Source organism: Haliaeetus albicilla, chromosome 9 (assembly GCF_947461875.1).
Source record: "Haliaeetus albicilla chromosome 9, bHalAlb1.1, whole genome shotgun sequence".
In the NCBI taxonomy this organism is placed as follows: Eukaryota; Metazoa; Chordata; class Aves; order Accipitriformes; family Accipitridae; genus Haliaeetus; species Haliaeetus albicilla.
In genome coordinates, this window is record NC_091491.1 from 30,268,520 (window position 1) to 30,295,835 (window position 27,316).

Below are 27,316 nucleotides of genomic sequence, written 5' to 3' on the forward strand. Positions count from 1 at the left end.
GAGGAGTTCAGGGTAATGCACCCATAGATAAAAACCAGAAGAATATGTATTTATGGTCACTCAGGTAAGGGCTGCTACTGGGGCCATTTTCTCTCTGGAAGAAGACCTCAGAGACAGTGTGGATCTCTCTGAAGTGCTAGCTCAGCAGATGCAAGCAGAAATTATTGGGAAAGGTGCAGAGAGCAAATAGGAGCTATCATCCTGCTGTGCTAGAAATCCCTGGTGCACTCGCACCTTGAGTACTGTGTGCAGCTCTAGTTATCCTGTCTCAAAAAAGATGTGATAGAACTAGAAAGGCACAGGAAACAGACACAAGGTCAGTGGAGCGTGCAGAATAGCTGCTGCCCGGGGAGCGATGGAACACATTAGGCATTTTCAGGTGTCTTCAGAAATGAAACAATTGAGGAGGGAAATACGACAGAGGTGTATAAAACCATGACTGTCATGGAGAACATAAAATTACCATTTCACAGTGTATCCACTAAGGTGAGCATTAAATGGAACTACTGAGAAGCAGTTTTAAACTAATAAAAGCTTTTTCCTGGCACACAATTAACCCATAGAACTTCTTGCCAAAAGACAGTGAGGAGACCAACGGTATTGCTGGCTTCAAAAATCAATTATAAAAATTTGTTGCGGAGAAATCCATCAAGGGTTCTTAAATATGTTGCAAGACATCCTGTGGATGACAAAATCACAAAGCTGCTGGGCACTGGAAGCGGGTGGAAGGAACAACGTACGGCTACCCCTTTTTCCAGAGCATCTGTTCCGAGCTGCTGGTACTACTACTACCAAAATATGTTTGGAGAAGTCCTAGAAGTTCCAGCTCCTGAGAAAGTGTCACTGTGCTGAAAACTATCCAGAACAACCGCTTCTCACTAATTCAGATTGGAGACATTTCATAGAGAAAGCCTTCTTTACACGTAATACTAGATTTCTTGTTAATGTCTGGAAATGCAACTACTAAGTACTCATTACTATGAGCTTTTTATGTGTCTGAGGATAAACCTATTAAGATGTCTCATAGCCTTGACATTTTTTCTTTTTCTCCTGAATCTGCTTTGGTGAGCTGAGAGGAGGCTGAGATTTTACCAAGTCAGTGTCTCCACCAGGAGCTGGAATAAGTGGTTTCTATTCCTTCTTGTTCATATGATAGCATTGCTTTTTGACCACAGAAAGGCAACCAAGAAATTAGTCTTTCTTGTCTGATGTATAAAATCAAGCTATGTTGGGGTTTTTTTTTGTCTCATTTTCTATTTGCTATCAGAAGGTGTGCAGTATACTTTTTCCATGGTAGTTTCCAGCAGAATCTTTGCCTTATAACGAGTGCAATTTTATACTGATCAGGAAGAGGCTAATCCTCTCACTAAATCACCAGAATGAGGACTGACAGATGATTCCCTACTTGGCCACAAATTTATTGTGTGACCTTCAGCAAACCCCTGAACTTTGTGCTGCAGCTCCCACTGGCTCTGGTGTGAGTGCTTTGGTGGAGCTGGATGCGATAGAAGCTATACATGGTTACGATGTCTGTGAAGCAGACCCTGCCGTCCTTCCTTGTCAGCAGTGCTCTGCTTCATAAAGAAGGGGCAAAGGGTAAGCAGAAATACTCAGAGAGCACAGTCATGACAGTGGGGTAAGTACTTGTTTGTGCTGAAAAGGGCTGTATTTTTTGGCCCATTCCAGGGTAGATTTTGCTCAAATGCCTCCTGCAAAGAAAGGTGCTGTGAAGTGGTTATCTGCCATCCCTGAAGAATATACCATCCCTGATCACAAATGGATCCATGGAGTGAGTGTCAAGAAATAAGCACCAAGTGCTCCCATAGGAGTTTTGTAAATTTACAGAGAAGGACAAGGTCTGAGATCTGCATCAGCACCAGCTTGGACAAAGCTGTCGAGGTTAATGGGCCATGTCCCACCATACCCACCTGCATTTGGCCAGAAAATACAACAAGGGCAAAGACTTGCAAAAAACCAAAACAACCCAACCCCCAAACCAACCCAAAAAACCAAACCACCTGCACAGGCTGTTTATCTGTGTACCAGTCACAATGTTCAAAGAACTACAGGTAGTCATTAAGGGTGAAAATAGGAACAGAATGGGCTCAGCATCTTGAAAGATTATTACTTGCTTTTGTGTGAATACAAGGAAATTACCTTTCCTGACTAGTCTCTTCTTTGAGCTTTCGTAGATTTTCCTTCTTTTTTGGCTTTTGTAACTGATGAACTCATGCACATTATGCTATTTTAATACCTAGCAAAGAGCCTTGTCTGCTAAATCACCTTATTTTTCTCTGATCAGAGCACAGTGCATTCCTCTTTTTAGTAGAAGGTATTAATTTAAATTCCATAATCCCAAACATATTCTCGTTTCTGTTCTGTGCTTCAGAAGGCCAATGGCATTTTAATTTAATAAGGGAGAAACACACATGACACTGTGTTCCCTGTAACTGTCTTCTGACCTCAGTGAGTCTTTCACAGCTTTCTTTGTGTTCCAGTAAATGCAATCTCTGCTTTCAGTCAAGAACACTATCATTTCTAGTACCCATGTTCTATTGATGGGCAAAAATTAAAATATCTATAGCATTTTCACAGTAACTTTTGAGATGTTATTTGCATTATTATTTAGTAGCACAGGCCCATCAATGGAGCCATAGCAAGATTTATGTGCCACTTATGTCCCATTGAAATATTGTTTGGGTACATGCTGTCTCTTTGCAGAGAAATTTTATTTTGGTTTACCTTGGGTTTGGATTAAAATGAGTTAACTCATCTAGCAGTGTCTTGATTTATGTCAGCTCCATTTATCTTTCCAAGTTCCACAAGCTTTGTTTACTGGGTTAAGATTTACCTAATATGGTACATGATATTACTGAGTATTTTGTGGCATGTAAACACTTGAGTCATCACAGTTCCTAAAGAATCATCCTTTGCCATTTTCATGCTTCCATTTTGCTCTTTAAACTTAATTTAAACCTACTCAGTTTGAAAGAAGAACATGTGCTTATTGTAGTCCTCATGGCCCTTCTTTGGAAATGTCAAGTAACACTTGTTCCTTCTTTTCACTGGTTTGATTCTGCTCTCCTTTACTCTGATGTGAATCAGGAACTGACCCCTTGGAGCCTTCCCCACAAAGGCATAAGTCCTGGCAGGTTAAGCCTGGATCATCAGCCCTGCTGCAAGGTGATGGAAACCCCCCCAAAGTAATGGGGATTATTTTATTAGTGGTTTTGTGGGTTATTCTGAGTAGATTTTCCAAGAAAAACTGTGTTTAGTGAACAGAGGTCTCAAAATTCAGCTGCCTGTTGCATTCTCATTTTTTTTTCGTCTTACAAATACCTGTATCATGTCTGATACACTTGTCCTTGCACGTCCAAGTGATAATGCCTGCCGTTCCCATGCTAGCTTAATACTTATAATACCTAAGTGCACCTCTGTCCTTGTACCTGGTGCTGCACTTCAGTACTGGCACCTCTAAATCAGAGCCCCCTCATTTACAGCTCCATGTTGGCTGCTAAGGAAGGAGGGCACCTTGACTTCAGATCTCACTGTACTGTCCTTGATCTGCCAGATCCAGAATTGTTCTCATCTCTAACATGCTGCTGATGCATTTGCAGAATGAGGACTATTATTTTTTGTGCTATTACAAAAGTACCCAAGAACCACTGTTTGTGTTTTAGGGCTTCACTGTGCAAACTACTTCTGGCCTTGTTCCAGAGGGGCTACAGGCTTGCTCGTTGATCCAGTATAGTGGAGAACTGAAGGAAACAACTGTGGGTCAAGGGGAGAGGTAACAGCTGTAATCTCAGTTTGATTGCCTGACATGGCACGGTAGTCTTCCGTGATTGCTGTGGAGCAGGTATTGCTAAGGAGTGTAGCTGGAACAATGATCCTGGGTAAGTGGGGACATGTAGAGAGGAGGGAGAAGAGCAGTTTCCTTGAGCTTTTTGCTGTGATTTGGTGCATGTGCAGGGTCCTGTGTAAAATAGCTTATGCATTAAGACATACAGAGTGATGGTATTCAGCACAAACCACAGCAGACAACAAAAACTGAGTTTAGCATGGATCCCAGGGGTTAGTTATTAATACCTTGCATCCTTCTAACAGTCTTGACCTGTATGCTATTGGGTTTTCTTCCAGCTAAGTGCTGTTTTCAGTGTATGAAGTAGGGCTGACTGGAAAATAAGAGTTTCCATTTCATGAAACATTTAGCATTTTAACTGTTGTTTTGTTTTTTGTTTTTTCTTTTTTCTCCCCTCTTCTATGGGAAATCTGAAACTGTAGGCTGTTTACTGAGGGCATGAAAGATTCCAGGTGCTCTCACAAATACTGGTTTTGCCACAAATCCTCAATGGGCTCTCATACTAGAATAGCATTTCTTTTGTTATGCCTGGTTTATGTTCCTTGGTACTGTGATCTCCATGTATTTTATAGCTTTTACTGTTCCATCCTAATGGAATTCCTAGTGAGCAAAGCAGAGTTTCACCCTGTATCATGCTGACTGTGCCTCTTCTTTTTGTTTGGGCTTGAGAGACATCCTAGCAAGCGTTAACAACAAAGTCTGTATCCCCACTCTCGCATCCCTGTGGAGTGTTGGCCAAAAGCCTGTTGACATCCTAGAGTGCGCTCTCTAGATAAACTTCCATCTCATGCACTGGTCAGAGAAGCCTGGCCACTTTTGCCGGGTGCCAGGAGAAACAAAAGCAGAGAAGGCTTTGAAAGGTGGTGCATGAGTAGGTAACCCTGCTTGAGCACAAGGTAATCCAGGTAGAAATTCACCCCGGTGCAAGGTTCAGTTTTGTCCCAGAGGCAGCTGCTTTTTAGTGCAGTACTGGAGTCTACACAGGTGAAAGTTCATTTGAGTGGTTTTTGTATATACTAATATTATTTCCTTTGAGGAGCTTTCTGTGCTCCTGTGCTTTCCAGCCTTGTGTTGTGGGTTTTGCACTGCGTAGTTTCATGAATTGAAAACGGCTCTAAGGTGACCATCTTTCCCCAACCTTCCTCGCGTGTGAAATATGGGCCCTACGCAAAAACTGAGCCGGGACTTGGGTCTGCAACGCTGTGACCGCGATGGTATAAAACCGGGTAAGAAAGAATCAACCTTCAGTTTCAGTGGAGCGACCTTTGCGAGAAGCCGTGGCCTTGGGGTCTGTTAGTGCAAGTAGGGAGCCTTGCTGGCTTAAAGCGCGTGCTTATAGGAACACCCCTGCTTCTAGCTTCTAGGCACACACGCTCCCACGGGTGATTTAAGACAAGAGGCGTGTCTTCTTCCCAGCCACGTTGCAGGTCCCGTGGTTTCTGCCAGGCAGGGAGCCCCGGGAGGGCCGTATTCGCTGCCCCCCGCACGTGGAGCATCCGCGGCGCACCGAGCCTGCCTTGCCCCGCCGAGCAGAGCATCCCCGGCGCCTGCGGGGGGACGGGGGGCCGCCTCCCGCCCTCCCTCCGCTCCGCTCCGCTCCGCTCCCTCCCCGCCGGGACTCGGACAACTTCAGCGCGGCGGAGCCCTGCGGGACCGGGCTCTCCGCGGCGGCGGGGGGGAAACGGCGAGAACCTCCGCCGGCGGAGCGGCGCGGCCGAGCCCGGCGGCCGCAGGGGGGAACGGCAGGGGAGGGGGGGGGGCGTCCCGGCGGCGGCGGCTCCCCGCCCCGGCGGGGGCTGTGCCGGCAGGGGGCAGGGCTGGGAGCCGGCCGCCCGTGTTTCTAGGGCTTGACGTCCTTCCAGCCAGCCCGCCCCCCCCTTCCCGGCAAAGCCTGCCCTCCCCCAGCCCAGAAGTCCCGAGAAGTGGCGGCGGGGTCCCCCACCCTCCCCCGGGCGCGGCGGGGCCGCGGCGATGGGCCGGGAAGTTTGGCGGCGAGGGGGGCCGGCGCCCCGCCGCTGAGAGCCGGCCGCTCCGGGGCCGGTCCCTTTTCCGAGGAGCGGGAGGGCGCCACAAAGTGAAATCCATGAGGATTCTCGGGCTTCTCCTGGAGAAAGGCTCGCATATGCTGCAGTGTCTCTGTGGAAGGCGCCTGAGATCCAGCCACAGCCCAGGTGGGGAGCGCGCGTCCTTGTCCCCGCCGCCCTCGCCTCCCCGCCCGGGCGCCGCTCGGCCCCGGCTGGCCCCGTTTCCTCGCCTTCCTCCTCTCCCCCTCCCTCCTCCTCCTCCTCCTCCTCCTCCTCCTCTTCTTCCTCCGCCGCCGCCGCGCACAGGTGGCCGGGATGGACCGGGCGCTGTCCGCGGTGCTGACCCCGGTGAGCATCCCCCGATCCTGGGTCCCCATCGTGCCGGGATCCCTCAAACCCGCGTCCCGTCCGCCCCCAGGTTCCCCCCCCTCCCCGTGGCACCATCCCCAACCCGGATCCCCCATCCAGCCGAGGCCTCCACCCTGCCTGTCACCCCACCTGCAGCCCCCACCCGAACAGAATCCCCCACACGGGTCCGTACTTTGCACATGACCCTCACTAGAGTCCCCCATCCCACCTGCAGCCCACACCCGCACAGGTCCCTCTCTCTGTATGGGACCTCTGTATCTCCCATCCCACCTGGGACCCCCAACCATGACCTCCATCACCACCTGGTCAGGACAGGGATAACCTGCCCTAGAGTGCCTATGGCCCTGCGCAACTCTAGCGGTTGGGTTGGACCCACTGTAAGAGCTCCCTTGTGTTGTACCTTGTGTTTGTAGTAGCAGTGTTGCAACGCTTTTCTGGTGGAGGGTGTTAAATGCATTTTTGAGTGGGGATGCCCCTAGAAGTGAAGGGAAATCCCCAGCTGCTCCCGATGGGGGGCTGGGAGACTCCCAGCACCTCTCTTGGTTCCCAGTCTGTTGCGGGGGGAGCATTGCACCAGGATGGGGAGTGCAGTGGGGTGAAGGGCTGAAGGATGTGCTTGGTCTTGAGCTGTACCTAAGCACTTTTTGAAGAGGGGAATAAGTGCGTGATTGCCTTGGTTTGGTGTGGCACCACCCCTGAGTTTTAGGGTGATCTTATTGAAGCTTTTTAAGTGGCGTCTCCACAATTTCTTCTGTGCTATGTGCCTTTCATAAGTCTGACTTTCTTTCTACGATACTGGGTAAATACCTGTGGAAAGAAGCCCCATGTTATTAAGATCTACAGAAGTTACAGTGCTAACCCTACTGCTTTGAGTTTAACTGGGTTTCAGTTCCTACTTGGCTTTTGAGTAGATCTGCTTATCAAACCCTGACTATTGTAATCTTTGGGCACCGAGTGTTTACAAGGATGTCTTTTAGAGTATTGCTTGCTAACACTTGTGTTGTTTCCTTATGTGAGATCTTGGTCCTAGAGGAGAAAAATTTCCATGCCTCCTGCATAAACACTTGGTGTTGTCCACTGAAAAGAAAGGCTGTGCTTGGGGGAACACTGTTGCTGAGGTAGCCTGGATTCCCTTTTGGCCTTGCTAAAGAAAATTTGTTAGTGGTTATAGCCACCTGTGTATGCCTCAGTATCCTCTCCCCTCCCACGAGACTCGTTTGTGCAAGTTGTCTGTGACTGGCTCGTGACAACAGTGGACGTGCTGGAAATCTTTGAGAGAGTAGGCTTGGCTCCCTTGAAAGTATTTTCTGGCCTGCTTTGAAGAATGATGTGATAAACAAATAGAGCAAATTGTGGCTGTGCTTGGAAGCATTACACACATTGTTCTCTTTTCAGTGAAAAACTATACCAGAGTTTTCTTCATAGTGCTATGTGTGAATGTTTGCTTTGTGCCATTCGGAAACCTGGGGCAGTAAAGAGTATGATAACCTACTGGTAAAAATGGGGTGGTGCTTAGGCCATAGGGCATGCTAGGCTGTAACTTCAGTGAACCAGAAGTTGATGATAGTGTCCTAATAGTTGCACTGATGAGCTGGGTTGGCTTTACTCGTGAATCTGGTGCTGAAGCATGCTTGATGTATATGTGGTAACTGAATATTTCTTTATCTCTCCCACTCTGACGGACTGATACTGAACATTGCGTACTCTTTGTATTTTCTGATGTTGTGCTATAAAGAGGCAGTCCATGGGAATGATCTCCTATTGTTTTCTCCAACTGACCTTGTTCTCCAGGTACTAGCCCCATGCCACCACTAGCTGAGCACTCCAGATGTGGTCTATTGCTTTGAATCAGGCTGCTAAAATACGTTCCCTCTTCTTAGCTGCATTTGTTCCTTTCCTGTTAAGGTTGGTCTTTAAGTTCTTGAAAAAAGTGCAGTAAAAATGAAATCTTCCAGCTATAAAAGGGTCACTGTGTGCTGGGCCTGCTGGAGGAGAGATCTCCTTGCTATATCTTTGGAAGGTAAGCATGCTTCAGGAGATGGGTATACACTCCTGCAACAGCCCTAAAGGTGTAGTGCTGTGCCCAGCATGGCACTGTGGGGACTATGCCAGTCAGAGATGTAAACCAGAAAAAGGATTATAAACTGCAGGAACGGAAGGGCCATGGAAACATGAACTACAACCGTGGTGGCATAGAGTGCTATGAGCTACTTACGTGCCCTTCATCCTCTGATCTGAAGAGTTATCCTGATAGTAGGTGACTTATGCCAAACTATTTGGCACTTTGTGCACTTAAGTTGAATGACAGATTGACCAAGCCCTTTGCCCTCCTCCTATCTAAGTTTTCTTTAATGTAAACAAGTCATAAGGATGTAAGCACATGTTTAAAGTCAGATTCATACTTGTGTGTTGTGCTGACTCAGAGCCTCAGGCCACTCCTGATTCTGACAAACTAATGCATGATACCTCAAAGAAAAACAGTGAAATATTGAAGATAGTTGTGGAGTACTGTACAGCTCTGTTGTGATGCTAGCAAAAATATTAACAAGATTTTTGTTATTGTTATGATAAGACCTCCCACGGTTTTACTCTTAGCTAACTCTAGCCTGTTTTCTTATGCTCCACTTCTGAGGTCTGCAGACACTTGTCTTTGTGCAGAGGCAGGCTTCTTTGGTTGTTTGAGCAGCACCTTGCAAAATGGGGCTTAATGGGTCTCTAAGGCACCACAAAAGTGCAAGTAATTCATAGTAATACAGAGCAAGAGATTTATTCCTAGTCTTTTGTGTATTTCTTTGCAAGTATTTTAGCACAGCAATTGTCCTGTATCATCTTCCAGGTACTTCACTTGTTACCTTAGTTTCAGAATTTGTAAGCTGACTGATTGTATTGCACGTGCAGAGATATTTCCCTTCTTGATGGTACAATCACCATTAATTTTGTTAAGTATTTTATTTTCTCTTCTAACACATTTTTCCCCTTTGCTTGGGAGGTGTGGTTTGTCAGTCCAGAATCTTTTTTGCTTTTGGCTTCTCGGTCAACACTATGAAATTGATAGCTACTACACTGGTAAGGTTGAGGTAAACATCAGGTAATGATCGTGTTGTTGATATAACTATGGATGGAGTTGTGAAAAAACATTTCAGGTGACCTGTACCTGGTCTGCAGCCATTTGGATGCAAAAGGCCCTGTACCCATAGACTACATGCATGGAGCTGTCTGCTGCATGGAGATTTCTGCTAGTGAGTGTTTCAGTCCCCCTTCGTAAGGACTTCCTATTTGTCTGTATGAGTGGTTCTGTCTCATGCCTGTTCTGCCTTTGGCTCCTGTACAGACCCTCCTGTGGGATGCAGCATTGCTAAAACCACAGATATTTCTCACATCATCACATCAACTAGCAACAACATTCAGCAGCAATGCATTTTCAGCTTTGTTTTCAGTAGTAGAGGCTCTGGTATCCAGAGACTGATCTATTCCCAAACATTCAGATAAGAGTACTTCACAGTTTAAATCCCTATTCTGCAAATTGATGCCTTCAGTAGAAATTAAGCTCATATTGAAAGTGAACCCTGAACTTGGCTTCCCTGGGACTCTCACACTGGTAGAATTTGGAGATGGTCCTGGAAATATGCTGATTGATACTGGCTTTATGGCAAATTAAAATGATGTCTGCACATATTTCTTCATATTTCTCTAGGCATCACAACACTGTGTTTCATATTTGGGGCAATAGGAACAAGCATTCTGTCGAGGTAGGCAGGGTCAGATTGTGGCTCTGCTATTAGCCTGTCTGTTACTGCCAATACGCATCTTTGCATTTGTCCTGAGACTATCTGGGGCACTGTCATAATGTGTCTGCAGTGTCTGCACATGCAAGACATCTTATCTGCAGATGCAAATGGAATCACACAACTAAGAGGTACAATTGCATGTTCAAGATTAGTATTTGGCTTATGAGCAGAACAGGCATTCCTTATTTTGCTTGTGCAGTGATCTATGCATTCATATACACTTTACTTACATACACCAGTTCTAGAAAATTTTCCCACTGCTATCGATTCAAGTAGACAGTGGGTTAGAGTGTACAGCAAATACTGTACAGTCAGCTTCAAATTAATGGAAGCAATAGCTCTGTGTACGTAGGTGACAGATAGTAAAACTTGCAATTCCTTGCTGAGTTAGGTAGCACTTCTGGTCTGTGGCAGATCAGAGTGCGGTATGTGCCTTGCTGGTGGGAGATGGGAAAGGTGGCTTAATGCCACTGAACTGGAGATGGGAGTGGGTCGCAAGGCTGAAAAGCAGTGGTGTTGCACTGGGGGGTCATCAGCACTTTTTCCTTCCTGCACCAGGTCCCTTGCCTGCTATTCTCTGCCACTGTTCAGAGTGTGTCAGTGTTCCTGTGTACATTTTGCTCAGGCTTCCTCTTCCTGTTGTGTGTCTTTAGAAAAGTAATGCTTGCTGACCAGTGGAAATTAAGTATGTGCTGTTCCAGGATAATGCCTGTTGTTGATACTCATATGCTAGTGGAAAGAATACCTTTGTCTGATTTAGTTTAATTCACCTGGGAAATGAATTAAGCAAAACTCTGAAAAATCTTTTTTATTGTAATAGGAGCACTTCTCTAGGGTATTATTCAAGAATAGCTATAGCATTTTAAATCCACGCTTTCCTTTATTCTGAAGTAACCCTCTCATGTAGACATATGCTCCTGGAAGTCCATAGTGCTTGTGCATCTTTGTAAAAAAATCTCTTCTGGCTGAGCTAGAAATGATGGATTTGATAGAGTTTTTTCTATCATAGAGAAGTTCACAGATACAGATTATAATGAACTTAAAGTATACGCATATAACTCTTTTTAAGTGCTCACAGCCAGTTCTGTATAGTTATGCAAAGGAAAGTCTTTGATATTATGCAGGATTTTATTGTTCAGTTTGCAGTAAAATACTTCATAGATCTTCGGAAGCAAATGTGGGTCCGGGGACTCCCTGGGTGTAAGGTGGTTTAGTAATGCATAGTTGTCAGCCAGATGTCTGGGCTTACAGAGCTGGGCATCTGGAATTGTCGGATCTTCACCCAGTCTTCTGAGTCTTGAAACTTGTCTGGGTCCCACCAGAGCGTCACTGATAACGAATCATATTTGTGAAATGCTTTACTTTCAGTCAATGAGCAAATTCAGGCAAAATAAGCTTCATCTGAATTTTCTTAAGTAGCTGTAATCAGGACAATAAACAGTACTCCGAAGCAGAGGTTGGCTGGTTTATGGCAATTCTCACCTGGAGGTTTACATGGTTTTGCAAAGGAATAAAGTTCAACTTCCTTCACTTCCCAAACTAAACCAAGGAAAGAGGAAGAGTTTGTCTTGGTTTAAACACCATGTGCAATTCTGACACATTACGAACTGTAAATCTGTGTGGGAAATGTTAACCAAGAATTTAATGAAAGATTTTTCCATTGGTTTTCCTGAATAACTCTCTCTATAAAATACTGTCTTCTGTGTTATTGGTTTTCCAATTGAAGAGTAACAAAAGAATCTGAGTTCATAAGCAGATATTTAAAGCTGATGACTTTCAGAGCAAATGCTTTGAGCTTAAGAGCTGTGTGAAGATCGTTAGGTCATGTCCACTCAAAGCCCAAGGAGTATTTCCGGAGGTAGGTCTCAGTTCAGTGAACCGTCTAAGTGCATATTTAACTCTACGCATGCACCTAGTCCCATTTTAAGATGATCATGTGCTTGAATACTTACCAGAATCATTGTTTTAGATGAGTGGCTTTCAACCTTTTTTAACAGGTATCATCCCTAAAATTCTTTCTGTTTTCCCTGTCCAACAGATCATTGACAGCAGGCTTGTTTTCTGTTTCCAGCAGACCCATCTGGAGGTATTCACAGCCGTTGGTTCCCAATAGAAAAGCCCTGTTCATTAAAGAAACTCAAATCCTACTGCTTTGTTTGTGAGAATGATCTACTTCTGGCTTACTGAACTTTGTCTCCAAACCAGTCTACTTCTCTTCCCACAGCCCTTCCTACTGCTTTCCAGAAGTAACCTGTTCCTTTTTTTACCAAACTGATGCTAGTTGTAAACCTTTTAAGCCAGGTGGCACAGATATCATCAAAAGTTCAGCAGGCTCTGAAAGCTGGATGAGAGTGCTTATAGAATCATGGAATCGTTTAGGTTGGAAAAAACCTTTAAGATCGTCAAGTCCAACCATTAACCTAGCACTGCCAAGCCCACCACTAAACCATGTCCCTAGTGCCACATCTACATGTATTTTAAATACCTAGAGGGATGGTGACTCAACCACTTCCCCGGGCAGCCTGTTCCAATGCTTGACAGCCCTTTGGGTGAAGAAATTTTTCCTAATATCCAATCTAAACCTCCCCTGCCGCAACTTGAGGCCATTTCCTCTCGTCGTATCTCCAGCCACCTGACAGAAGAGACCAGCCCCCACCTCACACCAACACCCCTTCAGGTAGTTGTAGGGAGCAATAAGGTCTCCCCTCAGCCTCCTCTTCTCTAAACTAGACAGCCCCAGCTCCCTCAGCCACTCCTCATAAGACTTGTGCTCCAGGCCCCTCACCAACTTGGTTGCCCTTCTCTGGACATGCTCCAGCACCTCCATGTCTTTCCTGTAGTGAGGGGCCCAAAACTGAACACAGGACTTGAGGTGCGGCCTCACCAGTGCCGAGTACTGGGGAACAATCACTTCCCTAAATGCAATAGTAGTACACAAAGCTTTCAATTGTATGAATAGATGTTTGCTTAAAAGGCCTTTAAATAGATTCTTCCCCTTGGAGGAAAAGAGATGTGTAACATTTAATAATAAAAATAGCATTTCTTCCCATAGCCTGAAATGGCATGGAAGGAGGTAATCATGTTTTGTATGGCAAAGCATTTTTCTAAATGGCATGTTTATGCCTTTCTAGTATTGTGGCTGCGATTGGCTGCTGGGCCTATTTGCATGTGCTAAATTGCAGTCCTGGGGATCTGTGAAAACAACCCAGCAAAGCCAATCTCAGCTGGGAGCATGGAAGCTGCTGCTAATTTTGTGATGAGCCACCCACAGGCCCAGTGTGAGTCATTATCATTGTTTTGTTTTCCAGAAGTCGGCACTGAATGCTTCCAGGATCCAAAGTATGGATTATCTCTGGAATTGTATTTATTCCCTCATAGCTTTGTTTGTTACAGATAAGAGGAAAGAATAGGGAAAAAATCCATTCTAAAAACCATGAAATAATTAATTGTTTCCTTATTAGTGTCTTCTTCCTGCTTTAATGTGCATTCACAGCCATTTGTTCATTTGAAAACTCACTTGTGCGTAGCCCGGCAATCACGCTGCTCGGTCCTAATCAGCTTGCTTTGTGCCACTGAGGGGATGGGTGGCCAACAGTTAAGTACAGTGAGACGAAGCGACTTGACTGAAGTCATTGCTTGGCTCTGGCAGAGCTGAGATGGGGAGTTTCTGCTCTCTGTTCTTGTATGTGTCCCACTAGTTTCTCAGTGAGTCTTTTTATAAAGCCACAGCTGTGCATGGGACCAGCTGGGGCATCCGTTTGCTGTAGGTCAAGAGTCTTTCATGTGAGAAATGCACTGGCCTTATCCCCAGGGTCATAGACCTGATACCCACTTGCTGAGGTTGCTGGTCTTCCTGGAGATAGAACAAGGGGTTGAGAGAACAAGAAAATCCCCTGCCCTCTGCTGGGATTGTGGCAAACATAGTCAATTTGGTCCTGGTTTTTAGCCCTTCTTCCAGGGTGTCTTCTCAAACAGACTTCTTTGGTGTGCCACTGACCGTGCAAGTGTACCTGCAGGGACTGTGGGCAGGATGCAGATGAAATGCTGGGTCCTTCAGGGAAAAGGTCTAAGAGTAGGAAAATGCATGCGTGTGGGCATTCAGAAGCATAGAGAAGCATTTTAAATGCAAAACGTGGACACACAGTGGGTGGAAAAGACATGGACAGTGTGGGAGAGCTACATGAGCATGGGAGTGGAATAAGGAGCTGAGAGCACCAAGGAAGAGGAATGGAGAAGGGGGGACTTTTAATGAAACTGGCTTAAAAAGTGTAGCTAGACATGCTGCACTTTCTTTGTGGATGAAAGTACCCAAATGGCACTCCCTTCTCTGCCTTAGTCTAGTGAGTTTTCGGGTTAGGGAATTCTGCTGGGAGGACCCAAACTATGCTAGGAGGGAGGGACAGGCCATAGCAGTCTTCCTTATGGGGCTTGACGTAGAGCTGGGCATACTTAAACAGAGCATTCAAACTGGAAAAGCACAAGGATCCAAAGTGTCCATGATGCTCCCACAGTGACAATACTCAAGTGTCTCTATGATGTTGGTGTGTCTACATATGACCACTGGAAGGGGATTGCCAAGTCCTCCAGGCTGCAAATTCCTTCTCAAGTTCTGGATTTCCTCCTTTGTGGCAATGTGAAATGAAAACCAAACCAAACAAAATAATAATGATTATACTGCTGGTGGGACTGGGCAGCCAACGTGCTGCCACTGCTTTTCTGAGTTCCTGTGACTTACTGTTGCTATTGCTTATTTTCTTCCATAGTTGTTTTTTGCTGGTGGAAACAGAAGCTTTTAATTTTATATGTGGATAGCCCTGACAGGAGCATGCATGCCATGGGCTTTTATAAACAAAACCAAGTAGCAGTCAGAGCATCTTTAAGTGTATCTGACCCTATATGGAATCGCAGCACTGAAAGTCAAGCACAGACCCTAACGGTCTGGGGACACCTTCCTATGTCCCAGTGCACAGTGCTCTCCTTGCTCCCATCTCTATGTGCCCAAGCCCTTTACTTACCTGCTTCTTGAGTTTAGAAATAGCTTAGGGATATTCTAGGTGGTGTATTGGTGAGGCTGGAGGAACTCTTAGGTGTTGCTTTTGAAAGGCTGATTTCCCCAGGTATTTATGTTCTGTGCAAGCAGGATATAATCTTTGTAAATATTCGGTTGGTCAATCAGACAAATATGTATATAAATATTCACGTATGGTTTAACATACTGCAGCTGTGCTAGGGTGTTCCTCTCTAATAACTGGGATTTACCGGTTATGGATAAGACAAAGAAACTCAGTTTGCTTTTTCCTCTGTTTCTGCATTTGCTGGAGTTTCTGTGATGAACCCTTTACTGTTCTCACCCTTAACCTGAAGAGGCAGTTCCGGGGATATAATTCATGTCTCCCAGCCACTTGCAGGCTGCTCAGCACGTGAAATGCACCTTCCCTGCCTCCACCTCGCCCGGTAAATGGCTGGCACACATCTTACAACATCTTGCTGGAGATCTGTTACTGCCCTGCAGCTCATTCACAGCACCTTGGCCAAGAAGGTGACGAGAATTTGGTTTTTAGGGTTGGTTTGGGGCTTTTTTTGAGCTTAGAAAAGGTCAATTAGAGCAATCAAATTTTTTCAGATGATATGTGAAGCATGAATAAAAAGCACAGTTAAGTGGGAGCATGTCCTTTTCTGAGGAAACACTTTAGTGAATGAATTTTGCACTTGTTTGGCATCCCTGGCAAGTGGTGGGTCTTGCTGAGAGCACTGCCATGACAGCTTCTCTCCTGCCCATCCACAGCCTGTGCCCTTTGGGTCAATACTTCTCTGTCTAACGTGCTGGCTGGCAAGGCAAGCTCTCCCCTCAGTGAGGGGTGCTCCAACCTCCTAGAGAAGGTCAGGAAACACTGGTTCTGTATGGTAGTCTGCTAAATATAAAAACACTCAAAACAGAGGCTTTCTTTTTCAGTAGTGGAAAAAAACCCCACCAAACTGGAAGAAAGATCCAGACAGGCACACTGCTTTGTGGAATAGCCAAGGGTGCCTCTTGGGGACTGTGCTAGGGGCTGTACTGGCACAAGGTGGCCCCTGCAGTGTGGGGAGAGCTCATTGCCTATGTACATGTCCACTGAGGAAAAAGGGGTTTAATACGAAAATCCTGTTTTGACAAGGGCCTGGCAGGGTGCAGAGAGAGAAATGCAGATCCCTGAAGTGTGCTGGAAAGGCTGGTGTGGGTCTGACACCCACCCAGAGCAGGGAGGAGGGGCTGGGTGCATCCCCCTTGCTCAGCCTGGAGGTGTCACTTCTCTTTCTCTCCTGTCCCCCTGCTCACTCGGGTGAGCTCCAAATTTGGTGCAGGTCTCAAACTCACTACCCTTTCCCCGCTGCTTCGTTGCTCCCAGGCTGTAGAAGAGGAAGACAGTACAGTGCTGGGGAAGAGAGAAAGGCATCACGTCTCTATTATTTATGGGAATGTTCATTTGGCTGGTAAAACACTGCTGGGATTAAACGTTAGAGAGGAAAGATGTGCTTGCTACTCAGTGAGCACATGTTGCCCCACTAACTGCCAAGGGATAGTCTTCTGTTTGAGCACTTTTATAATCTCTTTTTAAGCCTTGAGACCAGGAGCCAGTGTGTCTTACTGCCTATTTCAGCTTCACTTTATCCACAGCACAGTTGTGTTATAGAGCCAGATCTTCACTGGGTTTAATATAGACTGGAAAGGATTATTTGGCAAAAAAGAAGCCTCTCTGAAAGAAGTCACCAAAAAAGACATATGAAGGCAGCATCAATTAACAGAAAAATATGAGAGCAATTAAACTGGGACAGAATAAAGTGTCCATCTAGCCCAGTAGTCTTTCTCCATCCACGTTAAACAGATGGAAAAAAGTAAGAAAACAGCAATATGATGTGCCCCCCAAATGCTCTCCCAGCTGCTAGCTATTTTCAGCTCAGAAAATTTTCTGAGTCAGACATGGTTCAATGTACTTAGAAATTCTCAGTGGATTTCTCTTCCATGTACTTGACCAGAATCCCCTTGAGTTCACGTACATTTTTAGCATCATAGTGTCCTGTGGAAAGGATTTCCCCAGACCTGTTGCATGAAGAAGCTCCTCCTTTCCTTTGTTTTGAACTTGATTCCTGCTAGCTTGGGTTGATGCTTTCCTGAGACCTAGTACAGAACGAGCTAGTGTATAACAGATCCTATGCTCCTCTCATGCTATTTGTGATTTCATGGACCTCAAGCATACCCCTGCTAAGCTCTCTCTCTTACAATCTGAAGAGCCTTTGATCTTCTTTGTTGCCTTTCACTAAACCATTCCCAGTTCTAGTAAGTGCTTGTTGCAATGAGAGGAGCACAACAGCACTCACAAACTATAGCTCAAATATTGCAGGGGTAAATGAGAAAAATGAATTGAATATGCTTCTTTCTATTTTTTTTTTTCCCTTAAATGATTTTCTGATTCTTGTGCATGGAAGGGAAATACTCTCGGGTTTACTGGTGGCTCAGGTTTACTGTTTGTGTTCTTCCCTGTGACTTCTCCCCTCCCTGTGGCTGTCAGCTCCATGCCCAGCTCTCCAGCAGAGGCTGAACTAGAACTGAAGGGGAAAGTGGTTGCACCGTCAAACAGCCCATCTCTGAATTACAGTTCCATCAAAACGCTCAAGTAGACATCTCACACAAACCAGTTTGCCACGGAGGAGAACTGAATCCTAGATAAATCCAAGTCGCCATGATTGCCTAAGTTCAGTGTGTCCTCCAGAATGAGAAGTCTCTTTTTAAAGAGCAGGAGTACCTGAACCAGACTGGCCTTCTTGGCATGCCATGTGCAGTGGCACCGACCTCCCCATCCTCACCTGGCAGTGCCAGCTGACAAAAGCAGCTCTTCCATTCTTTTCCTGAGGCCATAGGCAGGCATCTCACTCCTTCATTCCTTCTCTTGCCTCAAGCACCAAGAAAAACAAGGCATTTATCTGCTTTGCTTTCATTTACAATGGACCGGATGGGACCCTGCTCCCATCCTCAGGGGCTCACAAACAGTGGGGTCAGTCCAGCTGGAGAGGTGGTAGTTGTCATGTGGGGTGCAGAAGGGAGAGCAGGCTGGTGAATAGGCTATTATGGCCAAATGATGAGTTTCTGTAGCTGTCAGTCCCTGTGAGCCTGTGATTAAACTGGTATCTCAAGCTGCGTGTGGACACAGCTGCAGTCAGCCGTTCAGCCACGTCAGGAGATGAGGATGGCTGTGCTGAAAGCTCTGTGTGTGACGAAGCATAGGAGATCACCTTGAGACACGGTTTTATCTTTTGGATGCTTTGAACTCCATTCTGCCTGACGAGCTGCGGTGGCGGTTGGCTGCCCATAGACCAGAGCAAGAGTGGGGGAGCAGGTTCCGTGCTGATGCGAGATGGTGGGGTGAGATGCTGCCCCTCCTGTGCACATCTCTGCAGCTGATCTGGGCTTGTCCTGCAGCCAGAGGAGAGGAACCAGAATATCTGTGGTACAACTGAGCTCCTTTGTAGTACACATCTCCTGCATGGTGTGATGAGCTGCAGCTTAAACCCCATTGATTGTATTGACAAGATCTCCATCGAGTGTGAGGGAAGCCAGGGAGAGTTGCTCAGTCTGACATTTAGGCTGTGGGTGTCTGCACGTAACTCCACCCTGGGTGCCACCACACCTCCTTCTGGCTTGTTCCCCTATCTGTACGATGGAGATGATACTGCCTTCTTTGCAAGGTAGCTGTGGGACTAACCCAGGACCTGTATGGACCACTGAAGAACTGTGAGTTTGAAAGTAGTGTAATATTACTCCATCTGGACACTGGAACTGGGGGAATGGGATTTTAGGTATTTAGCAGAAGATGCACCGTGAGAATTTTAGAGTACAGTTGAGATTCCTCATTTGTGCTTTAAGAGGCATTTGAGACTCCCAGCCATTCAGTAAGTTCCCATTAAAATCCCATGCATTATAAATTTCTCATGTAAAAGTATCTAAGGTTCAGTAGCAGTGCAGCTTGCTAGGGAGAATATGTTGGCTGCCTGTTAAAAGAAACAGATGAAGGCAATTGCTTTCTAAGGGTTAAGTGTGACCTGTAAGCCAAGGCCTGCAGGGTTAGCAAGTGGCCAGCCAGCAGCTGGGATAGCGCAATGATGGACGTGTGGATAACAAATGCCCTGTCCTTCCATCCCTCCAAAGAGAGCCTTGCTCACTGAAGGTTTCTAACACTGAATCAGCAACAGCACTGATTTTAAAGTGCTCAGAGTTACAGCTTCTGCACACTAAATGTTAATGGAAATGTCTCAGGAGGCAGATTTCAGAGAAAACAGGGTTTTCTCTGTTGTTTGAGGCTTACTTATCCTCTATATCACCTGCAGCAGTGTGCTAACGCATGGGCAAAGTGGGCTGTGACCTCAATCAGCTAGTTAATTTTAAGCCCGTGCTTAAGTGATTTGCTAAAACTGTGCTTATTCAGAGAAGGAAAGCAGACCGTATTTTCATTGCTCAAGATAGGTGAATTATAACATATAAGTGATTTTAATGATGAAAGGGTAAACTGCACTTTGAAACAACTACTTAAATTTCCATAAAGAATATTAGTAGCAGTCAGGATGTCAGATGGTAGATAGTCATGTTTATACTTCGATAATAGCCCCTTCAAAGTTACTTGAAACACTCTATTGTGCATTTACATTTTTATCTCTGTATTTTTAAGATGAGAGGAGCTCATTAAACCGAAGTCTTTTTATGGCTCGTGTCAATAGAAAATGTTCTTTTAAAATGTTCAGAAGGAATTGGTTACAGAAGCGTGGGAAAGATAGGGAAGAGATTGTTTTCCTTTCATGTTCCGTATATTCTTCGTCCTTTTGCTTTTTGATGACTAAACTGTTCTGTATTTGCGATTGAAAACTGTTGATTGGAAACTCTTGCAAGAGTAACACAAGTGGGGCTTGATTTTGAAAAATGCATTCGTGATTGTTTGCCTAATCTGTGTGTGCAATTAGCATGATTGCCACTGGAAATGGCCATCTGAGAACAAACTTTTGGAGATTTCTCTCTTCTTCTGATCTGTTTTCTCTCACTTCTTCTTAAGGTGCCAGCTTCTATGATGTCTAAATATTAACCACAGAGGTTTAATTTGGTAATAAGTTTATTGATCTCCTTTCATCTCTTACGTCTCCACTTTCAAATGTTTGTTAAAAGGCTGAGGATGATTATTCCCTTCTGCTTCCTTCTCAAGTCCACTTGACGCAACGTAAGAGGTTCTTTCATCTAAGTGGTTGATCTTGCTATTTAGAGAGTCAGATCCCACCGGGGATGGCCATAATAATATTTAAGCAGTTTCCAGGCACACACAAAGGATTATGGCTCTCATCTGTCAAATCTCTCACTCCCTCCTGAGGAGACCTGTGCATGCAAGGGACATTTATTGGTGACAAGGTGGGATTTTTTGTTTTGTTTTGTTTTAAATATGTGATAAATTAAAAAAGTAAGATAGATGAGTCTCCAGAGTATTCTCGTCAGGGAGGCCAAGAAATGTAGTTCAGGTTAGGGATTTGCAGGGCACATTCAATCTTTGAGCTGACTTAGAGGTTGTTCTTGTAGGAGCATGGTACCAAGGCTGCAGTTCCTCAGTGGCTTCACTGCAGTGCAAGAGAGGGGGACAAGCCTGTGTTCCCATCATCTGCCAGCACATACCCTTATTCCCTCCCTATGCTGATGCTAGTACTGGGGGGTAAGCCAGAGCAGGAAACTAGCTCCCCCCCCCGCCCCTTATTTTTTTTTTTATTATTATTTTTGGCAAGGTTAGTTTTCAATCAAATCAGCCTTACCTGAGTCGTCATGTGGCCACACAAGCACTGCTGCCATTGGGAGGGAAGCAGCAGGAAAGGTGTAGCAGGAGGCAGGGAGAGGAATGGGTGGAATTGCCCCTGCTAGCAGCTACCCACACTTATCTGGGTTTGAAGCGATGGGGTACTGCCCCCCTCCTGGTGACATTTGCATCATGTTCATTGCTCCTGAAATTTTCTCCATCCCAAGATACAACTAAGTCAAATTGAAAGATTAGGTGCCCCTCCCATTTTGGGATGTGACTCAGACCTATAGTTGCAGAGGTGGGAGAGCCATGGCAGTTCTGCAGAAGACAAATATTCCCTGGATCATTAATCACGGGATGGAGAGCACACTGGCTGATTGCTTATTGGCTGTGGTCTTTCATTAAGAGTAAACTCAATTTTCCCAGTATCGACAGCTGCCTGATGGAGGGGCCGTGCTATGTGGCAGGCACTGAACTGCCAAAAGCAAACACCCAGATATAGCCATATGTCAAGAATGATACCAGCAGTGTATTTCCTTCTTTTCTTCTGTTCTCTCTCTCCTTGTTGAGAAGAAACAACTTCGAGGGATGAGATGTTAAATATGCTAATCCTGGCCTGTCTGCTAGCTAGGAAATGCTGGGACGTTAATGTACTTTAAGTGGGGAAGCTGGTTCTTGTTTGTCCTTGCTCATTCCTGGTCTGGGTTGGGACTGATTTAATTATAGAAATGTAGTACCATTGTCAGAAGGTCCTACAAGCCAAATAAAACGTTCGTTTTCTTCCTGCCCAGTCCTTCTGATCCTTCCCAAAGCACAAATATTTATTGTGCTGTGAGGAAGAACTTTGGAAAGAAACAAGCAGAGCATGTTTTGCCAGGGAGCATCAGTTGCTGCTGGCCCCAGCACTGCTCTTCCCCCTGCCCTGTCCAACCAAGGGCCCTGTTCATCAGCACAGCTCGCTCGAGCATCTTCTCTCCTCATACTGAGAGCTGCTCCAGGCCCTTTCAAACGTATAATTATAGACATGAAAAAATAAACTTGTTCTTATTCAGCACCTGATAAAATGGTGACTCAGCCATTTTCATTTTGCATTGGAAATGCAAGTTCTCGCGCATTCAGAGTGCTCACCAGCGTGCCGTCTGAATCTTAAAAGGAGCTGTGTCTGCCCACTGGAAGGGCAAAATGGTTACAAATGCAGAAGGCCACATGGAGGCTTTCATAAGTAACTTCATTTGGCCACATGATGAAGCAAACCAAGGTCAGTTACTTGTCTCTGCACTTACCTGTCTCTGCACTTACCCTTGCAATGTAGTTATCTCAGCAAGACCCTGACTTGCACCTAGCAGTGGGCTATGGAGATTTTATCTTCATACATTTATCCATTCCTGATAGTGAGGATAAATATCCCACCCTTGATATCGGACAGCCTGCAGTGGGTTTTGCCAGGCAGACCCCTGCTAAAGGGATCTATATTCTGCCAGCTATGCAGGAGAGCAAAGCAACTTAGTGTGTGCAGGGAAACACAGCAAAAGTTGATAACTCGCAGCCCCTGACTGTACCCACTAGACAGCACTTGTGCAGTACTTTTGTCTTGGCAGGAGAGAGCACAGCCCAAGCCGTGGGAGGTCTGAAGAGCATCTACACTCCTGGGTGATCTTCTGGGCAGTGGGACTCCTACCACTGCAATGTCATGCTTCAAAGAAAGATGCCACATAAAACAGAAGAGCAGGAAGAAGTCTTGGAGAAGGCAATTCCTGGCTTGTCCCTGCAGACAGCTTCATCCAGACTTCTGGAGGATTTACTTAAGCCAAACCTGCACACAGCCTGTGGGGCTTCATTTAGGACTGCCTATGTGCAGCTGCGTGATCTTTTGTTGCATTGGCTATCAGGTTAAACACACAGGAACAAAAGAGAGGATTGAACCAGGCCAACCTGGCAGCTAGGAGCTCTCTGGCCACTGGGGCTGCAGGTTCAGCCCAGCGTTTGAGACAAATAGCGGAGCAAAGACACCTGATTAGGTTTAGGATGGCCCTTGTGAACAGGGTGATGACACCATGCTCCTAAAATAAAGACGTTTCTGTACTGTGTCAGGAGATCCCTGGTATACAAGCTGGAAGCAAGGTACGTGCTGAGAGGCATAAATCTTTCTAACCAGCTTCAGCTGAGTTATTTTTAAGCTCAGGGCAGGCAGTGCTATGAATCCCATCCCATTAGGGCTGGAGGAGTGTCAGCCAGCAAGATGGTCTCTCTGGAGCATGTGTCCCCTCTTCCTCCTGCCCACATGCCCTGTGCCATGCAAAGAAAGTCCCTGGGCCATGACAAGACTGAAAGGATAACAGGGGCAGTAACTGAAGCAGCCGTGCCCTATCTCTGCCAGGCTTTGTGAGGGAGGGCTTGAAAGTCCTCACGGTAAGCTAGGTAGGTATAGCACGTTATTTGATTTTGGTTTAGAATTAATTCATTAAATGGTATTTTATTGAATGCCTCTAGAGCAGCCAGAGTTGTAGGATAAATATCTATATAGAACAGGTGCTGGGTTAAGAAAAGATGCAACAGATGTACAAATACATGGGTTTGCCCTTGCTTCTACCTGAAGGACCATGAGGACTTGACTCGATGATCTTATGGGTCCCTTCCAACTCAATATTCTATGATTCTATGACTTTTCTGGAATCAATTACTCCTTATACCCCTTCTGGACATGAGGCTTTTTTATGTTTTCATATAATTCAGGAAACAAATGCATTCATGAGGCAAAAACCAAGTCCGTACCTGCTTCTCCTCCATCTTGTGCCCAACCTGTGCCCAAACGCAGCACCTCCTGGCAGCTTTTCACAGTTATATACTGAACTGAACCCAAACTGGTGGCTAGTCCCTCTTTCTCCAAGCATTTGCACTTGCATCAAATGCTGATGTAGCTGAGTAAACAGGACCCCTCATGGGAAGCACTGTAACATCTCTGAACATGAGCCAAAATCCTTTAATCATAAAGAGATAATCCACTAAGTAATTTGAGCCCAGCAGTCTACTGGGCATGGGGGATGCTTTCTGGCTTTGCTCCCAAAGATTCAAAAAGTTCTCTAGAAACTGCTACCCTAGTGAAGGGAACAGAGGGAGAGCCAGTAGAAGACGACATTTGGACTTGGAGTTTTGTTTTTTTCCCATGATAATGTAACTTGCTAAGTAAAACAAAAAATAATAATCTTGCTTTGTTTTTTTTTTTCAGTCTGTTGGGGAAAAGTTGACATTTCTTGTAGAAAGAAGGATCTTTCCATGGGATATTGCCTACATCTAATTCTCCTCTGACAAAATGTGGGTGCGTTTTTACTGATGAAAAAGTCTTTCCCTAAGTGTTCAAGGATGTGCTTTACAATTCATACTATGTCATGAAATGGCAGGTGAGCGTGTGTGTATTTGTGCATGTGTCCCCACTGCCTGTAGTGCCTGGGATGAGCTCTCACCGGCTGTGTCGTAAGCCCAGTAGCATCAGCAGAAATGCCTCCCCAGCTTGGGCGGGGGGGGGGATATATTTTGGAAGTGCAGGAGCCCAGGATATCTGCCATGCGGTCCAGTCCAGGTTAATGGCATGCAGGTGATCTGTCACTGTGGCTCGTGTGACATGGAGCTACAATAACTCTGTTGCTTTGGCCCTGGTGATTGAACACAGAGTTTTGTCCTTGTTTCTGGGAAGTCAGGTGGGGCTCACAGCGTGTGATCCAGCAGCAGGTGGGATGTCCCTGGTCCCTCTACAGACATCTCGGGTTGTCATGTGGACCTGCCCTACACAGCAGTTCAAAGGAGGTTTCTGCTTTTGTAGGGCCTAGCAGGAACTTTGCAGGCAGCCTTGCAGGAAAACTACATTTCAGCAGGACAGCTGTGTCCTTTGAATGGCTTACAGGGTGGAGGAGAAGTTTGTTGGTGGCCCAGCAGCAGGATGTTTGTCAGACCTACAGTTCTTTGCAACTGTCTGGAGTCCCTTAAACTGCTGACAAGAGGCTGATATGGGAGAAGGGATGGAGACTTGGGATGGTGCTACGGTGGGGTAGGGCCTCCCTTGACCCTGAGCATTGCTGCAGTCCTGTTAGGAGAACAGCACGTGTTTGTCAGCAGGGACCTAAGGGCTACCTGGGGGTAATCGTGCCTCTTGGTTACAAGACAGTCCTTGCTGTTGCCCTCTGTCAGAAGGGTGGAGGCAGTTGCGGTGGTCGTACCTCTTTCTGTGGAAGGTTTTTGTGTTATGCTGCTTTGGGTGATCTTAGGTCAGCAGTGACAGCCTCCTTGGAGGCTCTGTCCCTGAGACCTAACCAGCCCCTCATGGTGCAGAGCTGGGACCTTCAGCCTAGGACTCTGTCACCTCTGTCCCCTCCTTGGTTGAGTCGCCTTTGTGAGTAACATCTCACGATGATGCTGTCTCCTGGAGTGTCCATTAACAATCGCTGGACTCGTTTCTCTCCCCATCTTTCTTGTAGTAGTAGTCCTTTTTTTCTTTTTTTTTTTCCTTTAGGATGTTTGCACTGAATTTGGGGAAGTGCAGAGCAGAGATTTGCATAATTTGCTTTAATCTAGCTAGGTCCGACAGCAATAGTAGTATTGATGTGTTCGTCACATAAGCACATACCCAGAATAGCCAGTGTGCTGGCATAAGTTATGCTGCAGCTCAAGCATTTTATTTCTTCTGCTGTTTTTATTATCCAGGATAAATAGGTTATACTTAGATGTGCCTACCAATATCTCAAATACACCTTCGGTTCCTTTCAGTAACACTCTACCTCTGACCCATCCTCCATGGGACTTTCCCGTTAAACTTATATCTCATAAGAAGCATCAGGATTATTCTTGTCTTGGACCATAGTATTCTTCCAGTTAATGTGATCATCCCCAGAATAGAAAAATTTTAAGCAACCAGCTATTTTCAGCCAAGCCCCTGACGTGCCCAGCTTCTACCACTTGAAGTGAATGTCACATATTTTCACTTCTTTGACAGAAAAGCATGGCCGGATTCTTTTCTAAAAAAATATTCTTAACTTTGTGGCTATTGTTTCTTCTCTACTGGATTTCAATTTCTACTTATTCTTGAAACTAGCAAGAGATACATATCCAAATCTGCTAGATAGTTTTTCAAACTATAACTTAGTTTAGACACATGTATGTGCCTTTTATTTTAATGATAACCCTCAGCAAGCTTGAAAATCAGTCATATGGACTGATAGCTATTCCTGGAGGCATCCATAGCCTTAAAATATCAGCCCATGTTTCTGTCTTTTATTTCCTTGGGTTTTTTTGTCTGTACAGTAATATTCATAGTGAAGCAAAATAAGGAACTGAAAAGAGCATTTTTATGTAATTTGTGATACCTGTTAAAGTGCTTTGCATGGTTATCTGAATGAATCAGTTGTGCAAAATTCTGTGTTCGTTCTGCTTTTTCTGACACTCTGCAAATATCTACATAATCGATGTAGGGAACCAAAGTAAGTACAATATAGGAGCAGAGATACAGATGGGGAATATCTGCTGTGAATTCCTGTGATGGTCAGGAAAGAGGAGGCCATCAAGCCAGTTTTGAAGAATGTCCTGTCAGAGCTGGACTGAACTTGAATGTGTCCTGGTACATTTCCATAACGAAGCAAAAAATCCTGCAGCGAGGCAGACTGATCGAACCCTGCCGACGGCTTGCTCAGCCCGCGCGGGAGCAGCCTCCGCATCTCCTGTCTGCAAACTGGGTTTGATCAGGGTGTGAGCAGCCATGGCTTTAAAATGTTCCTTGCCATATGTTATAGTGCTACTTGTGTTCGCCAGCCTAACTTGCAGCTGTGCGTGACACAAAATCTGAGTCCAAAATCCGCGTGCCGGGCAGAACATGGGATCCTTTTCTGTCTGCTCTCCAAACCACTCGTCGCGTGCTTTTTGCCTTTTTGTAGTTTTCAGTTTTTCACCACCTGCAAGTCACTGGTGTTTTCTAAAGGCTGGAAAGAAAAAAAAACCAAACCAACCACCTTCTGATTGCAGTCTGTACTGAGGCTGCTGGCACCACGCAGGCCCACTGTGGGCATTAAGGCTAATGTCGCCCACGCCATTACCCAGCCGGGAGGCAGCTGCTGGCAGGGAGAGCCGCTTTCTGCAGAAGCAGGGAAGGGCTGAGGCTTCTCAGTGCACAGATGCTTTCTGCGAACATATGCTTAATTAAGAGGCAAACTCGCTGCCTGCTCTGCGGCATGGGTATCTAGGCTCCTTTCAGACAGGTATTTGCTTTGCCGGGTGCTTGTGCTTTTTTAAGGGGTCTGAAAACGCTGGTGGTTGCGTTTGTGCAGCCGCGCTTCAAACCCCACGCGTCAGGTGCTGTTAGCACGCCGAGCTGCCAGCTTCATTAAGGTAATTGCGCCCAAGGCCTTTCCTTCCTTCTCCTGGCTTAATGAGGAGCCAGAGCATCCCCTTGATGCCTCCCTGTGGCTGCTTGGCTGCACGGCTTCAGGGAGC

The 27,316-nt window shown here is 45.8% G+C and overlaps 1 protein-coding gene across 2 annotated transcripts in view; it reads left to right on the top strand.

Moving 5' to 3' along the window:
* Nucleotides 1-27,316, top strand: part of FGF12 (fibroblast growth factor 12) — a 236,736-nt gene that overhangs the window by 82,624 nt on the left and 126,796 nt on the right. Inside the window, exon 1 of one of the 2 annotated variants that reach the window (XM_069792394.1) lies at nt 5,797-6,033. The exons of the other annotated variant lie outside the window; for it this stretch is intronic. Coding sequence (XP_069648495.1) covers nt 5,946-6,033 — 88 coding nt within the window. The 5' untranslated portion in view covers nt 5,797-5,945. Of the gene's footprint in view, nt 1-5,796; nt 6,034-27,316 lie in introns of those variants that run through there. 2 annotated transcript variants of the gene reach the window in all.